Here is a 27,195-nt window from a genome sequence, read left to right as displayed (position 1 = left end):
AAATTGCAGGTTGCTGTAATTAGTAGAAAATGGACTAAAACCACTGCTAAAACTGGTTGAAAGAGTGGATATCACCAAGAGAAGCACCTGTCCACCAAATATGACCAAGATAGCACCAAATAGTAAGCATTATCTTCATAGAAGTGCTCAAAATCTGCAGATTTCAGCTTCCTGTAATAAATGACAGCAGTATGTAAAACTGTCCCAAAAAGCAATCACTGATACATATGTCATTGCATCTGCCAGGTAGCAAGATACATCCAACAGTGAGTGTCCAAGGGCAAGGAGGTACCAAGAACTGTCAAATCAATCACCTGTCAGGCAAGAGACATCTCATAAGTCTAGAAGTCATGCATGTAATGGGTCTCGGGGTAAGAAAAGAGACTAAGCACAAGCACAACTGATAGAGCAAGAAGCTCAATACATAACCATCCAAGATGCATGCAAAACTAACAAACCTATGATAGAGATAGGTGCCGGCCCCAATAGGTGTATCAAATCAGCCCACTACAGACTAACTGCAGACATAAAGCTCTCAAGAGAGCAAATGCATGTGACTATCCCACAAGCTCAAGCTCAAGTGTAAATAAGACTTTGTGTACATCCGAATATACCAAGAGACTTCTACTGGAAGTAAAGTCAGATGCAAAGAGAGCAACCAACGCTCTAATACATCGAATACATAGCATCAGACATGCCAAATCCTAGTAGGGTACATTCGGAGCATAAATCCCAAGCTATCTCAGACCCGTAAAGCATAAGCCTGAAAGCATTCAAAGAGCATGTAACTGACAACCCAATGTAATGCCGAGTAGATCCAAAATGCTCAAATACATCTGAAGATGAAGCTCCATTGTAACTGTCAAGCATGGGCAAACCAAGTGGCACCCATATTTGACCAAAGCATAAATGCAAGACGCCTAAATGTCAAGCAGTGACAATAGGCATAGGCCGGTCCAAAGCATGCCAATTGAAGCCAAATGCGAGTGAAGAACGACCAAGTCAGAGCCTAATCCAAGCTCAAAAGCATTCGGGAACCAAGAAGAAGCATTTGACAACCTCCAAATACATCGGTATGATCATTCAAACCTCGAGTAAGCACCTTGTATCCATGAAGCAATGCATACACCAAGTAAATGAGCTTTAGCCCATTGTATTGCAGCAAGCAATTTACTGTTAAATGAAGCTCAAACAGTGCTCAAATCTTCTCCAAATCAGTCCCAAAGCACAGACATAGCATCCCATAACATCCGGGCATCACCGGGCATTAATAGGCATCAAACGGGCAATCCCAAGAAGCATCAAACAGTAAATGTCAAGTGCTGCCCTGGTTTGACTGTCTTGGGACTGTGTATACAGCAAGGGCTGAAGGGGGAAGCACTCAAATCGATCACCGAGAGCCAAGTACTAATGCCAGGGAGTCAAACAATGATCAGGAAGGTTGCCAAGAGTGTCGGGAAGCTGAGAAAGAGCAGGGAAATGCTAGGAGCAAGTCAGCTCAGCCCCCTAAAAATGCACCGAAATTTGCGCTAGCTGTTCCTTGGGGCTGGGGGGTCTTCAACAGTCCTCAGGTGCACTTGGCTTTGTCGAGGGGGCTCCAATGCAGCCCGAGAAGAAGCCAATGAAGGTTTGGAAGCTCGGGGAGGAGGCGGGAGATGAAAACATTCCTGCAAATGAAGGTGCCATGGCTGCCATTGGAGCTCGGATTGAAGCTCTTCAAATCTGGGCTGAAGAGAATGCCGGGCAAGCTCCAATGCCTTTGCTCTGATACCAGTTGAAAGGGAAGTGGAACCCAAGAGGAATAAGCTTGGCGGTGAGAGCTATGGTGGATGGAGAGCAAGAGCCAAGAGAGAGAGAGAGTCAAAGGTGGGAACTCCAACAATCACAATGTGTGACCGGGCCTTCCTTTATTCAAACTGTCACTAAAAGAATAAAGAATAAATGACTGTGACGGGCGCCCACCACCTGCAGTGTGTAGTGGTGGGTACTGTCAGTGTAGTAATATATGGGCGGCTAGGCAGAGGTGCCTTTACCTCTAACACTTCTTGGCACTTGTGCTCAACTCTTCTGCTGCTGAAATCTAGAACTTTTGGAGCTGATTTGCTACTGATCGTGCAACCTCAACATGGCCAAGGACTCACCGACAACTCGATTTAACAGTGTTGGATTCCATACATGGAAAACTAGGATCAAATTGATCCTAATGAAGAAAGGCTTGTGGTCAATCACAAGTGGTCAAGAGAAGAAACCAAGGGAAGCTACACTTTCAGTCATATGGGGATAAAAATGATGATAAGGCTCAAGCTATTATCAAGCTCGAACTTGATGATAGCTACATTCATCATATTGATGATTGTGAAACCTCTCATGCGACATGGGATCGATTAGAAACCCTGTTTGGAACTCATTCAAAATCCTCCAAATATGGTCTACTGATTGAATTTTTTAGGCTTGACATGAAAAGTAGTACCTCACTTGCAACTCATTTGAATTATATGGAAAGCTTGTTGACACAACTTGCAGGAATCAACTTGAAGATGGATGAAGACATTTGCATTGGAGTTCTTCTCAAGAGTCTTCCATCCGAGTTTGATAATGTGTCTACCACATAAATCAACATGTCAAAGCCGAAGCTTGTGGATATCAAAGCCTCTCTCCTAGAAGAGGAAAAGAAGATCAAGAGCAAGGGAGAAACAAGCATCCCAAGAGGAGACCAACAACTCCTCTATGTGAAAGGAAAGAAGAGCATAGTCTATTACTTTTGTAAGAAAACTGGGCATATTGAGAAATTTTGCTATGCTAAGAGAAGGTCTCAAAGAGCATATCTTGCTACAGTCAAAGAAGATGAAGACAACAATAAAGAAGAAGAAGAACTCCAAGAACAAAAGGATAGGACTCACCAGTCCCTCTTTTGTAGCTCATTTTCTGATAGACTTTTTAAAGTTTAAAATGTGGACTTGCCTAATGCTCCCACCATAAGCTCTTATACTCCTCATGTAACCTCTGCACACTACAGCCTCTACACACTTAGTGAGGCCTTGTGACAGCCTCTATCTTTGTATGGTTAGTTCTTTCCATGTCTGCACTTAGCAAGGTTTTATTCATGACAGCCTCTGTATAGTCAGTGTCTTTCTTGGTTGTGATTGAGGAGGGGTGTTGACAAATGTGCAATCACATCCACCATAGCCTCTGTGTAAGGAACAAACAAGGCAAAGAAACACATTGCAAATAAAGCCTTAGACTAGGTCATGTATGCATGGTTTATTAAAACCAAAGTTGGTGAATACCATGGTCACTTTCCACCTTTCTCCACCTACCAATACCACCTGCTGTAAGCCTATAAAAGGCACTCATCTCAACACTCATTCTATCAGTCATTCTCATTAGTTGTACTTGCATTATGCTTGGATAATATCAATTGCTCTTCTTTGTCAATGCTTATGTCTCATTATGATTGTCTATTTGCTCATCAGTGATCCTTCTTAGCATGCATCCTCAATATTTTAACAGAGGACAGGTGCTAGGAGTTCTCATCCCCACATCAGCAGCCTTTTGGGTGTGGAAGGGGGACACGATGTGCAGGAAGTTCTTTCTGGCACACCAAACTTGCACCTCAGAAGACAAGAAACGCAGCCTTCAAGATCAGTATGGGAGGATTCACTCTAGCCCAGACGAGGTGATGGAGATTGCCACCGACTATTACAGGTCCTTTTTATGCAGGAGACAGTCTCAGCCAGAGAACAACGTTGCAGACAACAAGTCTGGGATTACATCCCGTCCCTCGACACAGAAGATATGGGATGCTCCCTCCTAGCCCCCTTCACGGAGAGGGAACTAGAGGAGGCTTTCCACACACAAGATGGGAAGAAATGCCCGAGAAAGGATGCCCTCTCTAAGGCCTTCTTCACTATGTACTAGGAGGTGGTGAAGGAGCTCTTACTGATGGCCTTCCGATAGATTTTCACATCAGGAGAGATGCCAAGGAGTCTTTTGGTAGGCCTTATCAGTCTTCTCCCCAAAGGGGGAGACCTGTTGGAGCTTTCCCAGTGGAGACGGAACACCTTATTATCAGTGATCTATAAGGAACTGGCAAAGATGATTCGTAAGGTGACTACACACCGTGCTTCCAGACATCATTCATATCACACAGACAAGCTAGACAATGTATTCATCTTCTTTGAGGCGACAGAGTGGGCTTAGTACAGTGGGCAGAGACTGGCCATGCTATTATTGGATTTCGAGAAAGCTTATGACAGGGTGGATTGGGATTTCCTAGAGGGCACCATGGTGAGGTTGGGTTTTCTCCAAGCTTGGATTCGCGGGATCTCCGCACTTTAGAGATCGGCCACCAGCAGGGTTCTCATAGGTGGTAGGTGAAGGAAGGAGTTTTGGATGGAGAGATCAGTCTGGCAGGGCTGCCGTGTGGCCCTGTACCTGTTTCTACTCTTTGCAAAGGCGATGTCTCACTTCCTCAGGGCACGTGTGAGTGGACTATGCGGCCTCCGACCTCCAGTGAGAGAGGAGACTGAGTTGCTAGACTCAGAGTATGTAGATGATATAGCACTCTACATAGAGGATGATGAGTTGATGCTAGAGAGAGTGAGGCTAGCTCTTTAAGTGTTCTGTTCAGCAACAGATGCGAAGATCAACTGGCGAAAGTTGGTTGGTTTCCTCATAGACCCAGACTCTAGCACAGAGTGGGGCGTCCACCTGGAATTTAGATGGGTGAGCAAAGGGCAGACCGCTCGTTACCTAGCGTTCCAGGTGGGACTCGACATCACTGTCGCCTAGCAGTTTCTTCGAGTCCTTGATTCTATTCGAAGGAAGCTGATCCACTAGAGCATGGATCGCCTCTCACTAGCAGGCCGGGCCCTGGTGGTTAACCAGCTCCTCCTAGCGACGGCTTGGTACATTGCCTCATGTTGGTGCTTCTCCTTATCCTGCATAGTGCAGCTTCGCTGCCTAGTGCAGAATTTCCTTTAGTCGGGGTCAGACGGTTCTAGGGATTCCAAGGCCAAGGTGGCACGGGGGACCATCATATGCCATCGGTCAGAGGGAGGGCTTGGGATCATTGACCTAGAGTATCAGAGTATGGCCCTCTTAGGCAAGCTAGTTGCTCTCCTGATACAAGAGCCGATAGAGCTCGGGGAGGTATGGGCCGCTAGGTTTTCACCAGCAGGCGTCCCCCTACAGGTGGCAGGTAGAGTGGGTGGCACTCCACTTGGGCCTTTCTTTATTGTACAGGAGGGGGGGCATTTGGCTCTTGACAAAGGGCAGCAGGATGAGGGGATAGCTGTCCTTTCATGGAGGAGGATCCGGTGATGGGCCTACAAGGGAAGACAAGGCGGCTGGACCCTTTCCTTTTCTGGAAGGAGCTCAGGGAGTGGCGCCTCTAGATTTGGGAGGGTTGACCACTTGATGAGCTGGAGTGGGATCCGAGAGAGTGGCTATGGCCGGCCACTACGGTCGCCAAGAAGCCACCAAGGTTTCTGGAGTACACTTCCAGGATTCATAGATATGTACTGATGCAGGAGGATATGGATTGGGTGCCGTCACGTAGCAGGCATTGAGTGGAGTATAGCATCACGGAGCCTTTCCAACGGACCTTTTGGCGCCGCCTATGGGATAGCTGGAGACTGAGGAGGGTATCATATTTCTTATGGCTGGTGGCACATGGAGGTTTGGCAGTGGCAAGTTGGCTTGCCCAGATACAGGAGGATGGAGGTTGTAAGCGCTGCACACTGCAGCCTCTGGAAATCCCAAAGCACTGCCTTTGGTCATGTGAGACGGTGTAGCTCTTGTGGAGAGGAGCATGCCGCATCCTTCGCCATATAGCACCGAGCCTTGGATATATCTCATGGGGAGCTTTCTGCTGGCAGGCAGTCAGCCAGGGCCGTCACCTTCTATATGAGATCGGGATGCAGGACACGATATTCATTATCAAGACAGGGTCGTATGCAGTGGTCAGTTTGGAGGCTCTACCCATCCGCGAAGTAGTGGAGCCGATAGCAGACCACTCTGAGGTATGGGAGATCATAGGGAGTCTTACTGGGTGGCACACCCGAAAAGCGCGATGTTAGGAGGCTTTTGGCGGAGAGAGACTTTCAGTACAGGTGACCTTAGCAGAGCTCTAGACCTCCATCATCCACTCCCTCCACAGCTGATGGGATCAGGTGCAGGGCGAATCCAAGGCTCATTAGGAGCTTCAATGTCATTTCATGCGCACTTGGGGTGTCTAGGACCTATTTTTCGTAATGCAAGCAGGGAGCCCTAGATGGCGACACATCCCCCCTCCATGGCTTCTTGCCCCAATCCCCCCCAAAACTCCTTGAGAGGCTTGTATATATGATGTATTTGTGACTTTCATCAGCTCCAACTAGTCTATTGAGCATGAGCACTCCGTTCTAATCAGTTTTGTTGAGTAATATAATCAACCACATTTTACTTGCCAAAAAAAAAAAAGTTGTAATTTCTAGAAATTCTGAGATTTCGAGGTTGGTCCAACTTGGGACATTGCTCTTTTACTCTCTGGTCTCAGTATTGTTTATCATGGCAAATCAGGGAGGTGATGTATTTACTTATGTATCCAAGGAGGATCGGTTGGATGGTAACAACTATTCACTTTAGTGCTTCATGATGAAAAATATGCTGATAGCGAAGAATCTTTGGGATTATGTCAGTGGTGAAAAAGTGAGGCTCGGAGTTGTGGCTCCACCTACTCCTCCAGGAGGACGTGGACAACGGGCAACTCGGCCTGCTCCAACTCAGCCACTTCCCTAGAGATTAGCAGCACAAAAGGCATGGGATACATGGGATGCACAAGCTTTGTCACTGATTGCATAGGCAGTTCAGCAGTGTATTATCCCTCACATTCAGTCTGTAGCTTCTTCACGAGAAGCTTGGCTAACCTTGGAGCAGATATTTGCGGGAAAGAATGAGACCCGCATCTCTTTCTTGAAGAATGAGCTTGAAATAGTGAAGATGGATGAGTGTGATTCTATGCAGGATCACCTAAATAAAATTCAGGACTTGCGTGAGCAACTTATGAATATTGATGAGTATTGCTCAGATGCACAGTTGATATCTACTACCTTAAATTCATTGTCGCCCTCGTACTTGGCCTTTCATACGGCCTTGAACCTCACCATGAGGATTGCCCCACAGCCACTTTACTTTCCTTCAGCTGGTTAGTTTGCTTCTAGAGGAGGAGTAAACACGAAAGAATAGTGGTGTGGATGTTAACAGTTATAGCCTCTGAGCATGCTTTTATGGCACGATAGAAGGGTAAGGGAAGCCAAGCAAAGAATGCTTCGTAGAGCTTTGGGACTTCAGGCACTTCACAAGGCAATAAGAAACAAGGGGGCACACAAACCAAGAAGGGTAAGTGCCACTATTGCATAAAGTCAGGCCACTACATCACTAAATGTAAGAAGCGCATAGCCAAGGAGAAGAAGAAGGAATCAGGGATGCGTGTTTCTGATACGGGCGGCTAGGTTCTATTCTTTGTGATGCAGGCAAGCAGCCCCAGGTGGCAATATACAACCCCCCCCCCCCCCCCCCCATGGCTTCTTGCCCCCATCCCCCCTAGACCGCCTTCAGAGGCTTGTTTACATAATGTATTGGTGACTTTGCATCAGCTCCAGCTAGTCTGTTGAGCATGAGCACTCTGTTGTAATCAGTTTTTTTGAGTAACATAATCAGCTACATTTTACTTGCCAAAAAAAAAAAAGTCAGCGTCCTTTGTTGCAAACAGGGACTATTGTTTTTATACCTAAGTTATGACTCTTCTTGGGCTCATAGAGCATTCAGCTCTACTGAGGATGCAAGCACATGGTTTTTTGATAGTGATGCATCTAGGCACATCACATCTCACAAAGATTTTTTTGCTTCCGTTGTTGCAGCCCCAGTCGGCAAGTCTGTACAGTGTGCCAATAATGCATCATATCTTGCTAGAGATATTGGGGAGATTGTGCTCACAGCCATTGATGGCTCTATTCTCCGCCTACAAGATGTCTTGTTTGTGCCACGTATAAAGAAGAATTTGTTATCTATTTCTTCTTTGGCATGGTGTGGATTGCAGGTCACCTTTGATGATGACAGATGCATGGTGAGAGATAAGGAACATGACTTTGGTCTTGATTGGCACTCTATGTCATGGGTTATATGAGTTGAATGCACTTTCAATTGATCAGTAGGCCTATTTAGCGTCCACTCCTACTCCTGCTATGTTACACGCGGAGTAATGGCATGCTCGCATGGGGCATGTAAACTATGGTAGCTTGATGCTTTTGCAGCCTACACAGATGCTTGATGGTTTACCTCTCTTGGAGAGACCTCTTGAGCACTTATGCAAGGGATGTATTTTGGGGAAAATGCATTGGTTTTCATTTCCCCGTGATGTTGCTTTTAGAGCCATTGCTAGGTTACAAATAGTACTCTCAGATGTATGTTGCCCTATGTAGAAAAAGTCATTGGGCGGTTGTTACTATTTTGTCACTTTTATTGATGACTTTACTCACTTCTACTAGGTTTGATCTTTAGTGAAAAAGTCAGAAGTGTATGATGCATTTTTGGCTTTTCTAGCACTTGTTGAAAATCAATCTGGCTGCTGGGTGAAAACTCTCCATTCGAACCAAGGGGGGGAATACATGTCCTCTATGCTGAAACCTTTTTTAAAGCAAAAGGGCATTGTTCATCAATACATTGTTGTTTATACTCCACAGCAAAATGGGGTTGCAGAGAGGAAGAATTGGTCACTCATGGAGATGGCTAGATGTATGTTGAAAGCAAAGAGCTTGTCACAGTTTTTGGATGGAAGCAGTTATGTGTGCTTGCCATATTTTGAATAGATGCCCCACCAAAGCATTAAAGAATATCACCCCTTTTGAGGCTTGGAACAGCTAGAAACCTTTTTTTGGGCCCTTTCGTACTTTTGGGTGTCTTGCATATACACACATTCTCAAGGTACTTAGAAAAAAGTTGGATAACAAGGTTGTCAAATGCATTTTTGTGGGGTACAGCAGTGAGAGAAAAGGATATATAGATTATATGATCCTGTCTCTAAAAAGGTATTTGTCAGTAGGGATGCGGTTTTCGATGAAAAATCAGAATTATCCCTTGCTGATTTTGACACATATCAGGCTGCCGGTGATGTATTTGAAGGGCTGTTGCCCATTTCATTTGGTGATACAACTGGAGTTTTAGCAAATGAACATAATGCTCAGCCAGCTGTTCCATTGGAGAATGCAGAAAATGAGCCCATGGCTGATCTAAATATTCAGCAAGGTGTTGAATCTGAAATTCAGCAAGAGCTTGTACATAGTCAGGAGGACAGACAAATGCTTAGATGATATTTAGAGACTATGAAAGATAGTCGTGGCTGGTCGTACTAGAAGGAAAGCTTGTATGCATGATGGTGCATATACCATGGAGTTTATTATGGCAACACATACAGTTGATGATGAGAAGCTTGAATGTTTTGAGGATGCACAACAGTGTGTGCATTGGATGGCAGCAATGCAAGCTGAGTTTGATTCCATCATAAAGAATCAAACATGGGATTTAGTATATTTGCCTATTGGGAAGAAAGCCATTGGAACAAAATGGGTCTATAAGCTGAAAAGGAATGCAGATGGATCCATTGACAAATATAAAGCTAGGCTTGTAGCCTAGGGCTATGCACAGAAGAAAGGCATTGACTATGAGGAAACATTTGCTCCTACCTCTCGTATGATCACCATTAGTTCTATGTTTGCTTTGGCTGCCCATTATGGATGAACTATGCATCAACTAGATATAAAAATTGCATTTTTACATGGAGAACTTCAAGGAGAAGTGTATGTACAGCAACTCATCAGATTCTATTTTTTACGTATGTAAAGAGGGGGGATCCATGCTGATCATTTGTCTATATATTGATTACCTTTGGCTTACAGGGACACATGCTGATCAGATTTCAGCATTCAAACAAATTTACAACAAACTTTTGAGATGTTAGATTTGGGATCTTTGCACTATTACTTGGGCATTCAGTTCATTCATGATGCTAGAGGTATTGGTTTATCACAGTTGAGATACATTGGTAAACTTCTTGAGAGGTTTGGCTTACAGGATTGCAAGCCAATCTGTACACCAATGGAACCTAGACTGAACTTGTCATTGCATGATGACAATGACTTGTTTGATATACACACATGCTCCAGCAATTGAATGCCTTATCTACCTATGCAATACTAGGCTGGACATACGGTTTGCAATTTCAGCCATGAGTAGATATATGTATCAGCCATGCATGTCACATTGGCAGGCTGTCAAGCATGTTTTCCATTATTTGTAGGGTACTAGGACTCTTGGATTGCTTTATACCAAGGGGGGACCACTACACTTTCGTGCTTACAGTGATTCTGATTGGGCTGATGATTATGGTTCTCGTCACTCCACTAGTGGCAATTGTTTCTTTCTTGGCTCATCTTGCATTTCTTGGCTTAGCAAGAAACAATCCACTGTTGTCACATCGTCATGTGAAGTTGAATACAATGCACCTTTCACTACCACAGTTGAATGCGTATGGCTTAGACGCTTGCTAGCTGATCTGGATGTATCTGTCACGGAGCCTACTCCTTTGTTCACTGATAGTCAAAGTGCCATTGCAGTGGCACAGAACCCAGTGTTTCATGCACGCATGAAACACATTGAGATCCATTCTCTTTGTTAGAGAGAGGTTACATGCTGGAGATATCAGCCTTGTCTATTGTCCTACCACCAATAATGTGGCAGACATCTTCACCAAAGCTCTTCCTCGTGACAAATTTGAAGCATTTCGTAATGCCTTAAATTTGATCTCCTTTGGTGGCAGATGACCCTTGTATTTTGATCACTCTTCACTCTAGGGGGATTTGTTGGGTTTCACTCACGCCTACACTCATAGAAAAGTGTCGGTGATCTTCAATAGGACATTGGGGCACTTTTTACTCTCCGTACAAGAGGTTTTTTCCCCCAGATTTATTCCCTTTATTTTATGTGCCTATGTTACACAGTTTTGGGCACTCATCGTGTTTATTGCATTGGGTGTCATGCTCTCACTCTCCATACTATCTACTTCACTCTCAGCTGAGCTTGATCCATTCCTGTTCTCATACAGTCATCTTTGTTGCCTTTAGGTGGTGCAATCGAATTCCTATGTGTAGTAGGCCTAGGATCCCTGACAACTATCCATCATCTCTTGGCCTGCTGCTCTCGCCTTTGTCTCTCTCCCTTTCTCTGTCTCTGCCTTCTCTTTTTTCTAGGGGTGTGTCTCCTCTGCCACTCCCTCTCACTCTTATGAGGCAAGGGCCCTCCCCCTTCAGATTCTTGATAGGAGTTTGGGCGAGGCCTAGTAGTTTGTCTCTTCTACTCCATCCTAGGGCAATCTACTATAAGGTGGCTTGCCATCTTGCAAGCAAAGCACTGTCATGGGAGACCAGTGTAATATATCGTCTGAATCATACACCCTCCATGCATTGATAGAATCTTGATGCCTTGATGAAGCAATCCCAATGCTGAAGTAGGGACCATAAGTCTGAATGATGGGTGCTGAGGTCATCCCTCCTCCCACTGCATCTACGAAGGTCCTGTCCCGCTGAATGACATGCCCAAAAGCTTTGCCAATTTGGGCTGTATGAGGCAGAAAATACTCATCAAGGCCGATGAGGTGTACTGTGATAGCCGTGCCATCTCTGAGCGTGGGATAACCCTTGCCCTCAATCCATCTATCAAAGAAGGAAACCACAGTTTGGACGTCTAATGGGCTAGTGGCAAGCGCCGCTGTAGACTGCTTTGGTGTCCTAAAGCTGACCTTGAAGCACCCTTTACCCAATGGGGTTACCTTTGTAACTATCACTGGAGTGCTTGTGAGAGCTGCCTGTATCATGTCTTTCAATGTGTGCATTGGTGGTTGGTCACCTACAAATCGGCACGCCAGAGATGATGTCTCCAAGGCCGCCACTCTATCTATAATGTCAAGCTCTGTGTCAGGATCAAACCTGATCTGTGGTATAGTGTCGGCCGTGGGAGCTATGGGGGTTGCACTAGAGTCCAAAAGGGTGGAGGATGGACCAGCTACTGTCTCATGGATCAAGTTTTCTCCTCCTGGCTGCTGTGCAGGATCTTGTAATGCTGAATTTTCAACACTTTGCTGATCCTGTGGTAACTCTTTTGAGGAGGGAATGAGTGATGAGGAGAGGGCAGCCAATGCTTGGAAAAGTGCTGCTATGGTGGGGGAAGTAGAGGCCACGGGTTGAGCAAATGGTAACTTCTGTCTACCCTTCTCTGTGTGCAAAGAAGCATGCCCTCAGCTTGAGCAACCCCCCCGCTTCTGACAAGCAGCCCCTCTGCTTCTGTGAGTAATGAAAGTTTGACTTCTGCTGACCTTAGAGAACTGACACGACACCTGTGCACGACCTGTACAGCCATGAACTGGATGTGACAAACACAGTGACACAGAAAGCTGATGTGACACATGTGCATGACCTCTATAGCCACAAACTGAATGTGACGAAGACTGATGCAGAGAGTTCTCTTCTCTCTCTGGATGTGGCGCAGACAGATGCATATGCACTGTTGTTGAAGTCCGTTCTAGTCAAATTTAAGGTACTGTGGGTTATGATATGAGTGTGGTCCATCCCTACAAGTATTTACGTTTTGTACCTGGATTAGACAACTTAAAACCATCAATAAGATTGCTGCTGCTAGTTACATGATATTAATTTACTGCTGTTGGGAACAAACAGATATTTCTGTAAACAGATGTTCTCAGTTTTCAGTCAGAACCAGGTCACCAAACTTTCATCGTGACATGATATTCTAGGTTGCCGTTTCAGATGGCTTGAAAAGAGCACTCAACTTGCTTACACATGGAGCAATTGCAATTCTTTGATTTTGCTTTAGTCTCCATGTCAAAATTATCTTATGACCTTTATACCTTATCTAATTGTTGCACAATATTGATTGTAACCTTTTAGTCCTGTTAGAATTAAGACTCAATGGAGTTCTTGTTGCTTGAATTAAGAATATCAATAATGGTTATTATAATACAATTCAGATGCTTGATGGTAGAGGAGATGGTGAAAACATTTGTATCAAAAGAGTGGGAGAGCTGGATCCTGAACCTTGGAGGGAGTTTTGCAAAAAGCAATTTAACAATCACGAGGAGGGTTGGTATGTGCCTTGTGCTTCTCTGATTTCACTGTGGGAAAAGCATTTAAGCGATGGTACATGGTATCCATTCAAAATGGTGCAGATCGATGAAAATAAACATAAGGTACTCTCTGATCACACTTGCAAAGGTCGAATGGGCCATGCATATTATGTCACCTTCAATGTTAAAGGATGCTTGCAAAGGTCAAATGGGACGTACATATTATGTCACCTTCAATGTTAAAGGATGCTTGACTAAACCAATGTCCATGTAGCTGTATAACATTCCCCTCCAGAAACTTTTCAGCTGGCACAGTTTTCAGGTATCACGAAAAGAATAACTAAGAGTTTTTGAATACAGCACTGTGACTGTCATTCCTTGTTATGCTTCAGGATCCATAATGTGTGGTATAGACTACTAATAGTTATTGCCCTTGTATTTCTTATCATTAAACAGTTTAAATGCAAAATTTGAGATCATGTTAATGATTGGAAAATGAAAGACTTTGAAACAAACCTAGAAGTAGACTCACAGGCTGGCTACTTAATAAGGAGGGCTGTAGAAACGGCTAGTTTGATAATCTACAATGCCAAACCATACACAAGGGCTATGGAAACAGTTAGTCAGATGGTCTTTTTTTTTTTGCAAGTAAAATGTGGCTGATTATATTACTTAAAAAGCTGATTACAACAGAATGCTCCTGCTCAACAGACTAGCTGGAGCTGAATCAGAGTCACCAGTACATCATGTATACAAGCCTCTCAAGGCGGTCTAGGGGGGATGGGGGCAAGAAGTCATTTGGGGGGGGGGGGGGGGGTGTGTGGGCGTATATCGCCAAATGGGGCTGCCTACCTGCATCACAAAGAACAAACCTTGGCCGCCCCAGGTACGCATGAAGTGACCACGGAGCTCCTGACTTGCCCTGGACTCGCCCTGCACCTGATCCCATCGGCCGTGGAGGGAATGGATGATGGAGGTCCATAGCTCTGCTAAGGTCACAAGTGCTGAAAGTCTCTCTCCGCTGAAAACCACTTGGCATCGCGCCTTCCAAATATGCCATCTAGTAAGACTCCCTATGATCTCCCATATCTCCGAGCAGTCTCCTGTGGGCTCTAGTACCTGGCGGACGGATAGAGCCTCCAGACCGACCACTGCGCATGACCCTGCCTCGATCATGAATATTATGTCCTGCATCCCGGCCTCATACAAAAGGTGACGGCCCTGGCTAACTGCCTGCGAACAGAAAGCTCCCCATGAGATACACCCAAGGCTAGGCGTTATACGTCAAAGGGTACGGCATGCTCCTCTCCACACGAGCTGCGCCTCCTCACAAGACCAAAGGCAGTTCTTTGGGGTTTCCAAAGGCCACTGTATCGGGGGGGGCAAGCCACTCCGGAGGTATTGTTGCGTCTATCTCTCTTGTCCTCAACTCTACTCCTCTCGTGCAACCTGATACTCGCTATAGCACCTCCTCGTCCGCCATCTTGTACACCTCCCGCCATGTCCTGATGGAACGAGCCGGGCCAGCCTCCCACCCAGCCCACTGGATGTGGGAGCGCTCACCTATCTGTGCCCCTTCCTATTTTTGACCTGGAGATTCCAGATTACTGGCTGATGGTCTATTTCCTCCTGGCAACCTGGGGGGCTCTGGATTAGGGCCTTACGGAGGCCCTGCCACACGCGGAGTAGGCTCTGCAGGAAAGGTGATTTGGGGGGGGTGATCTGGGCTGACATGAAGATCCATCTCAGGGATGGCCTCCACTCACCGCCAAGCCTCGGTTTACAATCTTGAAGGCCCTCCTGCAGTAAGACCTTCCAGGTCTGCTCACCTAGTGTGAGACCACGGACAACTAGCTTGCCCAAGAGGGCCATACTTTGATATTCTGGGTCTATGATCCCTAGCCCTCCCTCTGATTGATGTCGTATGATGGTCGCCCACGCCACCTTGGCCCTGGAGTCCCTGGAGTCCCTGGAGCCATTAGGCCCAGACCAAAGGAAATTCCACACTAGGCGGCGAAGCTGCCCTACGCACAATGAGGAGAAGCACCAACACGAGGCGATGTACCAAGCCGTCGTTAGGAGGACCTGGTTAACCACCAGGGCTCGACCGGCTAGTGAGAGGCGAACCGTGCTCCAGTAGGTTAGTTTCCTACAAGTAGAATCTAGGACAGGAAGAAACTGCTGGGTAGGAGTGATGTCGAGTCCCACCTAGAACCCTAGGTATCGGACGGTCTACCCTTTGCTCACCCATCTAAATCCCAGGTGGACGCTCCACTTCGTGCTGGAGTCCGGGTCTGTGAGGAAACCAACCGACTTTGGCCAGTTGATTTTCGCACCTGCTGCAACGCAGAACACATCAAGAGCTAGTCTCATTCTCTCCAACATCATCTCATTGTCCTCTATGTAGAGACTTGTGTCGTCTGCGTACTTTGAGTCTAACAACTCAGTCTCCTCTCTCACTGGAAGTCGGAGGCCGCGTAGTCCGCTCACACGTGACCTGAGGAAGTGAGACATCGCCTCTGCGAAGAGCAAGAATAGGTATGGGGCCAAGGGACAGCCCTATCGGACCGATCTCTTTAGTTGAAACTCCTCCCCTCGCCTTCCGCCTATGAGAACCCTACTGGTGGCTGATCTCTACAGGCCGGAGACCCCACGAATCCAAGCGTGGGGAAATCCCAACTTCACCATGGTGCCCTCTAGGAAATCTCAGTCCACCCTGTCATAAGCTTTCTCGAAATTCAAGAGTAGTAGTGACAGTCTCTACCCACTGTGTTGAGCCCACTCTCTCGCCTCAAAGAATGTAAATACATTGTCTAGGATGCTCCTATCTTGGACAAAGCCTGTCTCTGTGTCATGAATGATATCTGGAAGCACGGGGCGTAGTCGCCTACCAATCATCTTTGCCAGTGCCTTACAGGCCACTGACAATAAGGGGATCGATCTCCACTGGGAGAGCTCCAACCGGTCTCCCCCTTTGGGGAGAAGACTGATAAGGCCTGCCGAGAGACTCCCTGGCATGTCTTGAGGTGAAGATCTCTTGGAAAGCCCTTAGTAGGGGGTCCTTCACCACATCCCAGTGGGTAGTGAAGAAAGCCTTAGAGAGGCCATCCTCCCCCGGGCATTTCTACCCATCCTGTGTATGAAAAGCCTCCTCTAGTTCCTTCTCTGTGAAGGGGGCTGGGAGGGAGTGTCCTATCTCCTCTGTGACGAGGGAAGGGGTGTGATCCCATACCTGTTGTCTGCATCTCTGTCCTCTAGCTAAAGCTGTCTCCTGCTGGAAGAGGCGCGTGTAATAGTCGGTGGCAATCTCCATCACCTCATCAGGGCTAAAACGGGTCCTTCCATACTGATCCCTAAGGCTGCGTATCTGCTCTCCCGCGGTGCGGGGCTGGTGCACCTGGAAGAACTCCCTGCACATCGTGTCCCCCTTACGCGCCCAAAAGGCTGCTGAAGTGCAGAAAGAGAACTCCGAGCACCTATCCTCTAGGCCAACAATGACTGCACGCGCGTGCACCTCCTGTGCGTGGAGGGTGGGGTCTCCTGGTGTGCAATAATCTATGCGTGGCTGCAAGGTCCCACCGGAGTTTTCTCTCCTCCTCCCAACACTGTTGCTTGGCCTGTACGGCTACCTCTTGGCAAATTTTGCTTTACTCGGCTAGGACCTCTACAACCTCCTTTGCTATCCTGTCCCTCCTGACCCACTCTTTGGTCCAAATCTGCTCTATCTATCTTGACACCTCCTCCCTCCTATAGATGGAGTCAGGGATCCGACAGGATCGTGTATCTAGGGCGGATGCTGGGGGGTCAAGTGTCAGGAGAACCGTGGATAACGTGGTGCCTGTCAACTGCTCCCCTCCTGTGGAAGGCAGGGTCTTTCCAGGCATCACGTGCGTTTGCCACCGGTCTGGATGGTGAACTCCAGTCCCCCATGATAGCCCTCGACCGGACCATAGGGGTAATAGATGCTCCAGGTGGTAGTATCAATGCATCTATCAGCCATGCTGAAAATCGCGACTCTGTACACTGGTAGAAGTGGGCCGCCTATGCCGAGGGCCACTTGATCACGTCCCTTGGTGCTCTCCGTTGTGTGTGTGGGGGGGGGGGGGGGGTTTGAAAGATAATGCTCAAGTGTGGGACGTCGGCGCTAGCCCACAAGTTAATGCCCATCATGCAACTTGGCCACTGTTGTGCAAACAATGCTAATCCTTCATTTCCCATCCACTGGGAGATGTGATCCGCCACCTGGCTCTTCAACTCCTCCTCAATCTGTGTAGTCGTCCACTCCTCTGAGTAAGATGACTGAAGAAAAAAGGCGTAGTTTGGTCCATCCGGTGGTGCTAGTAGGTGGACCTTACCCCTCCTTGACTTACAAACCACGAAGATCCCGACCTCTAGAGGTAGTGGGAACTCTCCGCGCTCCGCAACTTGCAGGTAGGACCATGGGCCACTGCGGAAGAACTCTTGTGGCAGCAGTTGTGCCTATCTCGGGAAAGTGTGGCGGGTGGTAGGGGCGGATGAGCTGGTGGTTGTGTGGGAGGGGGGAGACTGTTGGTGTGCAGACGAGGTAGGTGTGTGTGGCTCATCACCTCTTGTGGGAGGAGGGGGGGTGGGTCTAGGGGGAGCTCACTTGACCTGGGTGCGGATCAGGGGGGGTGCTTGGTAGGGGGGGGTGATGGGGGGACTGTGGGCCAAGGTCAGTGGGGGGGAGGGGGGACTGTGGGCCAAGGTCAGTGGGGGGGAGGGGGGGCATGGGATGTGTGTGTGTTGGGGGGGGGGGGGGGGGGGGTTTGAGGGGCCTGTGGGAACTCAGGCGAGACAGTCTGTGGCACATGTGGAGAATGTGGGGGACTGTGGTCCTGTCGGGGGGGGGCTGTGGAGTGCTCTGCCGAGAGGGGGCTGCTTACCCGCAACACCCTATTGACGAGGTTGGGTGTGAGGAGCTGGCTGCGCCCCCCCTTGCCGTCTCCCTCTCTGTTGTCACTCTGAACCCGTGTGAAACCGTTAGTGTCCACTTGCGGACCTGTGGGCGGAGCCGCCTTGGCTCCGAAACGCGCACAAACTGCTACCTGATGCCCAAAGTCGTGGCAGCACAGGCACTGCCTTGGTTGCCCAGTCACAATGACCTGCTGCCTAAAAGAGTGCCCGCCTGCCTCAATCTCTAGGAACTATGGGATATTCTTGATCTCTTTCACTACTACCCATATCTTTGAGACCCCTGCAGCTGTCACTGCATCTACGAAGGATGCGGGAAGGACAGTGCCGAAGAGCCGCCCAAAGTCTTCCACCAACTAGCAATACTCAATTGCTAGGCCGTGGAAAAGAAGGGTGACCGGGTGCCGAAGAAACCTGTTATGGAGTGCAAACGCCTCCACAATAAAGCCATTGTACCAAGGGACCATGTATATGACCCCCTTCGTGGATGCATATGGTGAACTGGCGAGTAGCTAGAGAGCTGCGTTTGCCGAGCTGAGGCGGACCATGAAGATCCCTTGGCCCAATAGGACTGCCTCCATGATCTGTGCTGTGCCGATGCGCAGCGTGGAGTGAAGCCAGTCCCGAAGCTGGGCCCTGGCTAGGCGATGGTGTGGTAGCCTGATAGAGGGCTAGGCTAGAGGAGGTTAGGGGGGAGGAAAAAGATAGGCGGAGGGGGCAGGGCGGGCGCAGTGGAGGGCATGGCGGATGCAGGCGGCGCAAGGGCAGGAGGCGTGCAGGGAGCTGGCGAAGGTGAGAAAGATGGGTGCAGGTGATGACGAGGAGAGTGGTTCTTGTCGATGGCAAGAGAGGGAGTCGCTAGAGATGGCGCTGTACCGGTGGGGCATGACAAACAAACGGGACGGGGCGGGGCAGGGCATGATGACCAGACGGGCGGGGGCACGACGAACAGGCGGGCAGGGGCACAGCGACGTGACAGGCAGGAGAGCGTTTTCGCGCACGTTTTTTTTCCGATGTTTTTTATTATTTAGTCGGATGGTCTAGTACAAGTATTGTATAAATAGCTAGTTTGCTGGTCTAGAATATTAAAACAAGTATGAAGGGTCTCAATGGAAGGTGTTTCCATCCCAAATGGCTAGAAAGGCCTCTCGTCACCACCTCGTGTGATCTGAGTCACTCTATAATTTCTCCCATCCACCTCTTGAGACTATGGATAATCTTTTGGAGGGCTTGCGATGTCCCTTGTGTGAATGTAGATTACGCTCTTTACTCTTTTGAAAGGAAAACAATTTGTGAAACAAATGCTTCTGCCTTTGGTATCATAGCTGATTGATTTAATTATGAATCTAGGAGGAAACATGGGACACTACATTTTCGAAACTTATAGATAAGAGCAAGTAAACCCTATTACTAGGAAAGGAGATGGACAAAAAGTTGAGCTAGTCCAAAAGAGTGAGCACCAAAATAAGGATAAAATTCTTCTATCTAGCTTCAAGTGTCCTCACCAATCAACACAAATCTTATAATTTTTTGTTTGTGTTGATAGAGCATCCCATTTGGCAACCTCATCAGCATATTACTTAGGTTCCTAGCAGATTAGAGAGACATATATGTCGTGCCATGTTTGGGATTCACATTTGGCTTAGAGAAGCATAGCATGGCTAGAGATCCATGCTCATGTATCTAGAGGTGGTTTGGAGATTTTTCAGATTCTATATAGGTACTCTTGTGATCAACCTACTAGACACTTATGTTTCTATGATCATGCTTGGTTATTTACTAGTGTAGTATCATTTTGATAGTTATGAGTTTGTATAGTTGGGATTGGTTGTATACTAGTGTAGTGACTACCATTTTGGATGAATGTACATTCCCAATACATGGAGTAATAGCAGTGGGCTTGGTTACTTGGAGACATGTATGGATAATTCTACAGTGGCAGTACATGGAATAACAATAGTGTACTTGATTATTGAGAAATATGTATGAACAACTATATATTGACAATGCATGCAATAATTGCAAAACGCTTCATTATTGGAAAACTGTTCATTTCATATGTTGCATTGGATCTTAATTGCATGCAATCAGGGTTGCTTGCAATGTTTTAATAGAGGGATATATGACATGTCACTAGAATTAGAAATGAACTTAATGATTTAATTAAACTTGTATAGTAGATAGATGGAGAGATTGGGCATATAGGAGGAGGTTGCTACACAAACTTCAATGGGATTCTGGGAAGCAAGTATGGAGAGATCCATTTGCGAAGACACCTTGAGGTTCTTCTTTCGCTAAAGCACTAGGTTAGGGAGGACGATACAGATGAACATGATTAGAGTGGTGCTAACAATAGCTAAGCATCGGACTACCCAAGGTACATCACAACCTTTCCCTGCAAACTTCTGGAGGAGATTAGAGAATAACTTTAGACCAATAAAGTTTTCACTCTTTCTTAGGTTACTAGCACACGAGTTTATAGTTCGTACATGGCTTGGCTATGGTGGAGACCTTGTTCCTTGTGCTAGATGTGGGGAGTATGAGGAGATTCGAAGGCATTGCATATGGAATTATCCTAGGACTCACAATATCTAGAGGAGAGCCCTTATCCTGGATTGTGTTTTATGGCATTACATACTTTATAATTGCTATGTGGGGGATGGTTGCTTGGATCACAAATAGAGGCTGAGCTTGTGGATATGAGGATGTGCAAGGGTATCATGCCTACTTATTTCGGAGGCAGCTTGTGAGTAGGATTATTATACTAGATTTCTCACAAATAGTATGGACTTGGGGGCATTTTCAAAGATGGGCGCTCATAGCTAGAATTATTGCTTGGCACATATGGACAGCCAGATGTAGCTAGACTATTGATTTCTTGGACATATCCATTGCGTAGTCTCTCTAGGATCTAGACAAAGATTGTATATATTCTCCATGGGAGATGGGTGAAAATACAAGGCAGTTCGGAGACTATGAGGAGGTGGAGAGATGTTTTTCTCAGGACATGGGATTTTGGCACTTTTTCCTTTTCCAGATCCACATGGTTTGGAATTATTGACCCAAATGGCTGTTCATTCAAGCTTTGTAATAGACTTTCCCTTGTTATATATTTCTTGATATGGAAGCTTCTTAGATGTCTGCTTTGTATTTTGCTTTTTTGCTTTGGGGCACTTTGTTCTGAGTATTAATAGAATTTTTACTTCTCTTTGAAAAAGAAAAAATTTGTTGTACCAAAATATTTAAGTAAATTAAACTTTAATTAGAAATGTATAATTAAATTGAACTTTAACTCTGGCAACCCTAGTTCTTGGCATGATCACCATTGGACCAATAGGGAAGGATTTGACATCGTACATGCAATGGACAAGTGTATAGGCTATGTGATATAAGGGCAAAAGGAGCTAGATGCAATGTGAAACTTTCATAATTGAAATTTGAAAGTGTGCACCTTAGAATTGAGTTACTATTTGAAAGCTTTGCCTACTAAGCAACTTAGTTAAGAAGTTATAAAGCAGGCTCTATTCTTAAATTTGGTCTAGAGCAACTCACTTATGATTAATGATCCAAGTATTAATTAACCTTTAATCAAACTAATTAAGGAGTAGCCAGTTGCTCATTTAGTTGCTCTTGGCTATTTGGAGTCTCATACTCTCTTATTTGAGTAGCCCAGGTTTGGAGACAACCATTCTTCTATTCTTTGTTACAAAAAATTGCACTTTTCAGCCCTGGACAATGAGTTGATAGCATGTATGGAGTGAGAACAATAGCCAATCCTCTCTTTTGGGGAATCCATTGGACAGCTTTGTAACTGCGTTTACAGCAAGGTATGTTATTGTTTTTAATCTAAATTCTATAAAAACAGGTTATGACAACAAAATGTGCTATGACACTCTCTTATCCTTAAGATTTCAAGCCTTGTGTACGTTTTAAATAACCTTGTTGCAAATAAAGTGATATCCTTATAATATCATTGTGAGAAATTCCTCTATTTATGAGAGGAATAGTATGGGAATGGGAACTATGCAAGTAAATTTTCAAGGTCAATGCTTTATAGAATCAAGTTCAAATGTTGGGTGAAGCCAACCTTCCTTCTTGGAGAGGGTGGTAATTCCCTAATTAAGCACTTAGTTATAGCAATCAGTATACTAACATAAATTGAAATGCACAATTTACCTAAGTAGTTTTGGACATTGGACACCCTATTGGCTCCAAAACTGATGCTCCTTTTGGTATTTCTTTAACTTTGATTCCTAATTGAATGAGTACGAGCTAAGATTCCACAATCTCCTTTGCTGTTCCAAAAGCCCATTGTTGTAATAACAATCAGCAAGCAAATTCAGGCCATTCTGCCCCTTGACTTTTCACCCAAGACTTGCACAATTGGAACCATAAATTGGCTAAATGTTTCCCCAATTTACAATGAATGGGTTGGCATCTGAATTCCTTAACAATTACACAAATTTTAGGGGCTGAAAACATTGTACGATGCCTTCTCCTATTTTCATGGGTCTCAAGGAGGCTATTAAATCCTAATTGCTACAAAAATTTAGGGTTTATAACAGAAATCCTTCTATTGTCCATCAAGTATGGTTGAGATCTGTTCCAAATGACTGAGAAATACAGAGATCTTTTGAGAAATTATTGCATAAGGTGACAGAAAGCCAATATGAGAGAGAAGGCATCTCCAAAATGCTATCACCTAATCAACAATGTTGTTGCCAACCCCTGGAAGGTATCTCCTTGTTGTCCCTTGCCTACTGAGGTTCCTAGATGGTTATCTTTTGTAGCAAATTTCCATTCTCTAATCAGGAGATGGATCAATAGCTCCCTCCCTCTCTCTCTCCCAGGCTTTAAACTAACTAAATGGCTGAGATCCAGCCCCCAAAAACGTTTTCTTAGTTTGCATGGGAATTTTTGCCTAGTAGCAACCTTCTAAACCCATTTTTCAGCTTTATCCAACTTATTAAATTAATTTTTAGAATATTAATTTTGATAATTGATTTAATGATTATTCTAGTACTTAGAAAATTACTTTCACCAACCAATAATTAAATTGGCTAGTCCAATTTATCTTCCAAGTATCCTTAAGAAGTTATTAGCCCTTAGATCGGCATTAATTAATTAATTAGTGCTAGTCTCTAATATTACCATCGACATTAGTGGCCAATACATTGGTCTAGGTCAAAATCTGACATCGGGTACCATCTAGTACATGTTAGGCATAAATTATTATAACTTTTTTCTTTCATACCCGTTGTATTCTCAAGGTCCTTAGCCTTTTACCATGAAATAACTTCCATGTGCATCACATGTGCTAAACAACCTTGCACATGTGATTAATAATTTAATCAAATGTTATCAATAAGATTGAAGCATCTCAAGCTTTCACATCCCCATGACATTGGGTATCATTTTGAGGTTTTGAGAGATTGAATTATTCACATATATTTTGGAACACTCTACAATTGGTTTGAGACCAATATTGAAGCTCAAAAGGTCATTGTGCATCTACAGATTAGTTATGCTAGAAGAAATTATTGAAATACAAACATATGTAACTAATTTTGAGCATATATCATAAAAACATACCAAAGTGGATGCCAAGATTTGAGGCCAACAAGTGTCATATGTGGTGTAGAAGTGCTCTAGCTCTACTTATATATGGATTTGTCTTGTTGAATTTACTATTTAGTTGTGTTAGGATTGCTCAGTGCCCCACCCTAGTAAGGTGCGGCCAATGATCCATGGTACTTTAAGTTGTAAGGCCTCCATTATGAGAAGAAGCCATGTATGAGTCCAAATAAGATAAGGTCTATGTGATCAGATCGCAAAAAGGTGACCTTTGTAGATCTAGCCTTTGGGTTAGATAGAGTAGTTATACTGGTAGCAACTCGGGGAACAATGCATTGAGGTGCGGGGTGTGGAGTTACCATGAACCTCTATTTTGGGGTCCAAGGGTTGTGGAAGTTGTCCTTGGATAGGGGGTCGTAGGGGGACTACTAGCCCCCTTTTTGGGGGTTTGAGGGTAGCACCCTCAGCCCGACAGTAAACAACAAAGGGAATATTCCCTTGCTGATTAGAGAAGGTTCATAATATGGTCGAACAGGTCGATCAAACTACTTCTCGGGCTATAAAAGGAAGACCCCTCCAAAGCCATCATCAATTTATCTTTCACCCAGTAAGAGTTCTTCCAACTAACCTTAAGCTCCTTTGCTATCATTTGTTTGGATCGCCATCTATGCTTCATACTGGAAGTGCACGGATGGACAGAGCCATCTTTGCATTAGTCCATTTGAAATTAAAGCATTTTCTGTTCTTCTCATATTTGTTGTGTATTCTCTACTTGCTCAAATTTTTTCCATTGTAGTGTATAATTTTTACAAGCGTGAAAGGCTAGAAATTGACGCCAAAGTATAGTAGATAATGATGGGGAGATTTGGCTTTAGATGTCCTCTGCGAATGGGATGTGGGCAACAAGGTTTTGGCACATGAAACTTGCAAAAATGAGATTGGTTTGAGTGGAAGGTTAGGCTATCTTTTAAAGGAGAGTTTTTATTTTGTTTTCCAAAAGATTTATCAGTAAATGAGGATTTTCAAAAAGTTATCAGTCGATTGAGTGACAATGTCCCAAAGAGAGAAAGAGATGATCAGCCCCAAGTCCTTCACAAAGCAAACCAATGTATCCCAACCACTATTGGAGGATTTTTTTTTTCCAAGAAAAGAGAATTCTATTAATAACACCTTGGAGAAAGTCCCCCTAAGGTAAATACAAAGTACAAGAAACTCTGTGAAGAGTAACTAAGTACATCAAAGATACAATGGTTATGTAAACAACTAATCTGGTGGGCTAAAGTGCCAACCATCTGAGGGGTAGTGTGAAGGAAGGTGTCTGAATCCCAAATCCTCAGGAAAGCCTCTCTTTTCTTCTTCATCCTCTTAGAGCTGCCCTGCAACATCTCCCATCTCCCACGGAGACTATGGACTATCTCTGTCCAAATCCTCGATAAAGACTCTCCAGTGGGTATATTCTGAAGATCAATGACCTGGCTACATCTCGCGGTCGATATGTACCAAGCTATAATGCTAGAAATCAGCTCCCATCTGTGACAATGTCCCTAAGTCCACTATGTCTATGAGTAGTCTAGGGTAGGGATCCTACTCAGAAGGTTTCCAATGATGAGAAAAGAAATGCTCCCCTGAGTGTCCTCATAGCCACATGTTGGACCCTCTACCTGTGACCCAAGCTGCAGCCCCCCATGTTGTCACCATGGACTCTACTATACTATGGAATACTATCCTAAGAGCTGTCCTCCAAATCTCTTGGGCTTTAGGACAGTCCCATAGGCAATGTCTCTGTGTCTCCTCTAGCTCACCACATCATGCGCAAGCCACTGGGTCCTTGCCATATCCAAGCCAAGTGCCAACTGCTAAACTCCTATGGGCTAGAACCATAGAAAGAGAGATATCTTCTTGGTCCTGAAGCTGTCATGTAGCCACCTCCAAAAGTCGTATAGGAACTCATCTAGGACTCCCTTTCTATGCCAATGAGGGATGGCTCCAGGCTGTGCTCTAATCTTGCTCATCTGTATCCTCCGTCCCAATCTAGTAGTGTAGCCAAAGAAGGGGATGTTAGCCTATCAAGGAAGGGATTCCTCCACACCCACTCTCCAAGATCCCACTAAAGTCTCTTTAGAGGCCTCCTCTGGTATGCCCAATATCTCCATCCATCTATAAGACAAAGTGGTTGGGTCTGGGTCTATGTGCCATTCTCTTTGAAAGTGTGCCACTACTTTGATTCTCTACCTGGAGCAGCTAGTGAGTGCTATAAGGTCAAGGTCCTCTCATTGGAGGCGGCTATCCTCCTCAACTGTGAAAGTGAATGTCCTAGCTTTGCTGCTAGATGCAATGACTGCTAGAAGGATATCCCCTCTAGAGAAAATATCAATCCAAGTCTTAGAGGAAGCTGTTTTAGTTTGCCAATCTGGTGGAACCCCTTCCATCACGGCCTCAATCATAGCCCTGACTCCCCTAAGACCCTGTAATCTCTGCCTTTGGGTCTCGTGTGGTAACTCTTGAAATGCAAACCACTCCCCCACTGATCTAGCAACCTGTAAAGAGAATCTCCCCCATGATAAGTGTGTCCGGACTAATGGTGTGCCCTGACTCTGATCTCAAATAATGATTAAAGAGAAGAGGCTATCTCCTCTACTCTTCAATAGTAGTCAAGGGGAGTTGGTGGTGCCCTGAAGATACAGATCTCCAAGCTCCAATAATGGCAGCTGCAAATCTGACCTCGAAGCTCCTCCCTAAATCTCTGGTGCTGATCTCCTGATATATCCAGTGAATGCTGGGCTGCCACAGTCCTCCATGTATAGGTGTCAAGTCTTCTAACCTCCCCATCAGAAGTTTCTTCCATGGCTCCTCACCTAGAAGCAAACCCCTAACAATGAGCTTGACCAATAAGGCTTTGTTCTGACTATCTGGGTCTATGATCCCCAATCCTCCTCTGGATCTAGGTTGTATGTTGACATCCCAAGCCACCTTTTCTCTGGTTGGACTCCCATCTCCTCTTGACCAAATGAAGTTCCTAATGAGGTGTTTCACCTGGCCAATACACGACCTAGAGAATGCCCAACAAGAATTGATGTACCACATGGTCACAAGAAGAACTTGGTTGGCAACCACCAATCTTCCTGCCAACAAGAGTCTCACCGAGCTCCAATACAAAAGCTTCTGTCCAATGCTCAAAAGGAGGGGTGCTAGCTGCTGCTCTGAGGTAATGTCAATCCCCACATGGCATCCGAGATATCTCACAGCGGTTTTGCGGGGAACCCATGTGAAATCCTCATGTGGTCTCTTGTTCAAGGATGGGTAGCATGATGCCTTTGATACCTGTAGATCTGTCTCTCAAGGAGGAACTCATGGCCTTTGCTACAAATAGAAACAAGAATGGAGCAAGTGGACATCCCTGTCCAACTGATCTATGGATGCTGAATCTATCTCCTCTTGCCCCTCCAGTCATGACTTGGCTATGTGCTGAAGAATAGAGAGCCACTATACCCTTGGCCCACTACTCTGGAAAGCCC

General features: G+C 45.5%; 1 protein-coding gene across 1 annotated transcript in view; it reads left to right on the top strand.

The window, feature by feature from the left end:
* The window catches only part of LOC148026325 (factor of DNA methylation 3-like), a 157,635-nt gene that overhangs the window by 97,778 nt on the left and 32,662 nt on the right, over nt 1-27,195 (top strand). The window contains exon 5 of the mRNA XM_087690742.1: nt 13,079-13,297. Coding sequence (XP_087546868.1) covers nt 13,079-13,297 — 219 coding nt within the window. The remainder of the gene's footprint in view (nt 1-13,078; nt 13,298-27,195) is intronic.

This window comes from Lygodium microphyllum, chromosome 13 (genome assembly GCF_053477565.2).
Source record: "Lygodium microphyllum isolate KBCC chromosome 13, Lygodium_microphyllum_v1.1.10, whole genome shotgun sequence".
NCBI lineage: Eukaryota > Viridiplantae > Streptophyta > Polypodiopsida > Schizaeales > Lygodiaceae > Lygodium > Lygodium microphyllum.
This window is presented reverse-complemented; position numbering and strand designations above follow the sequence as displayed.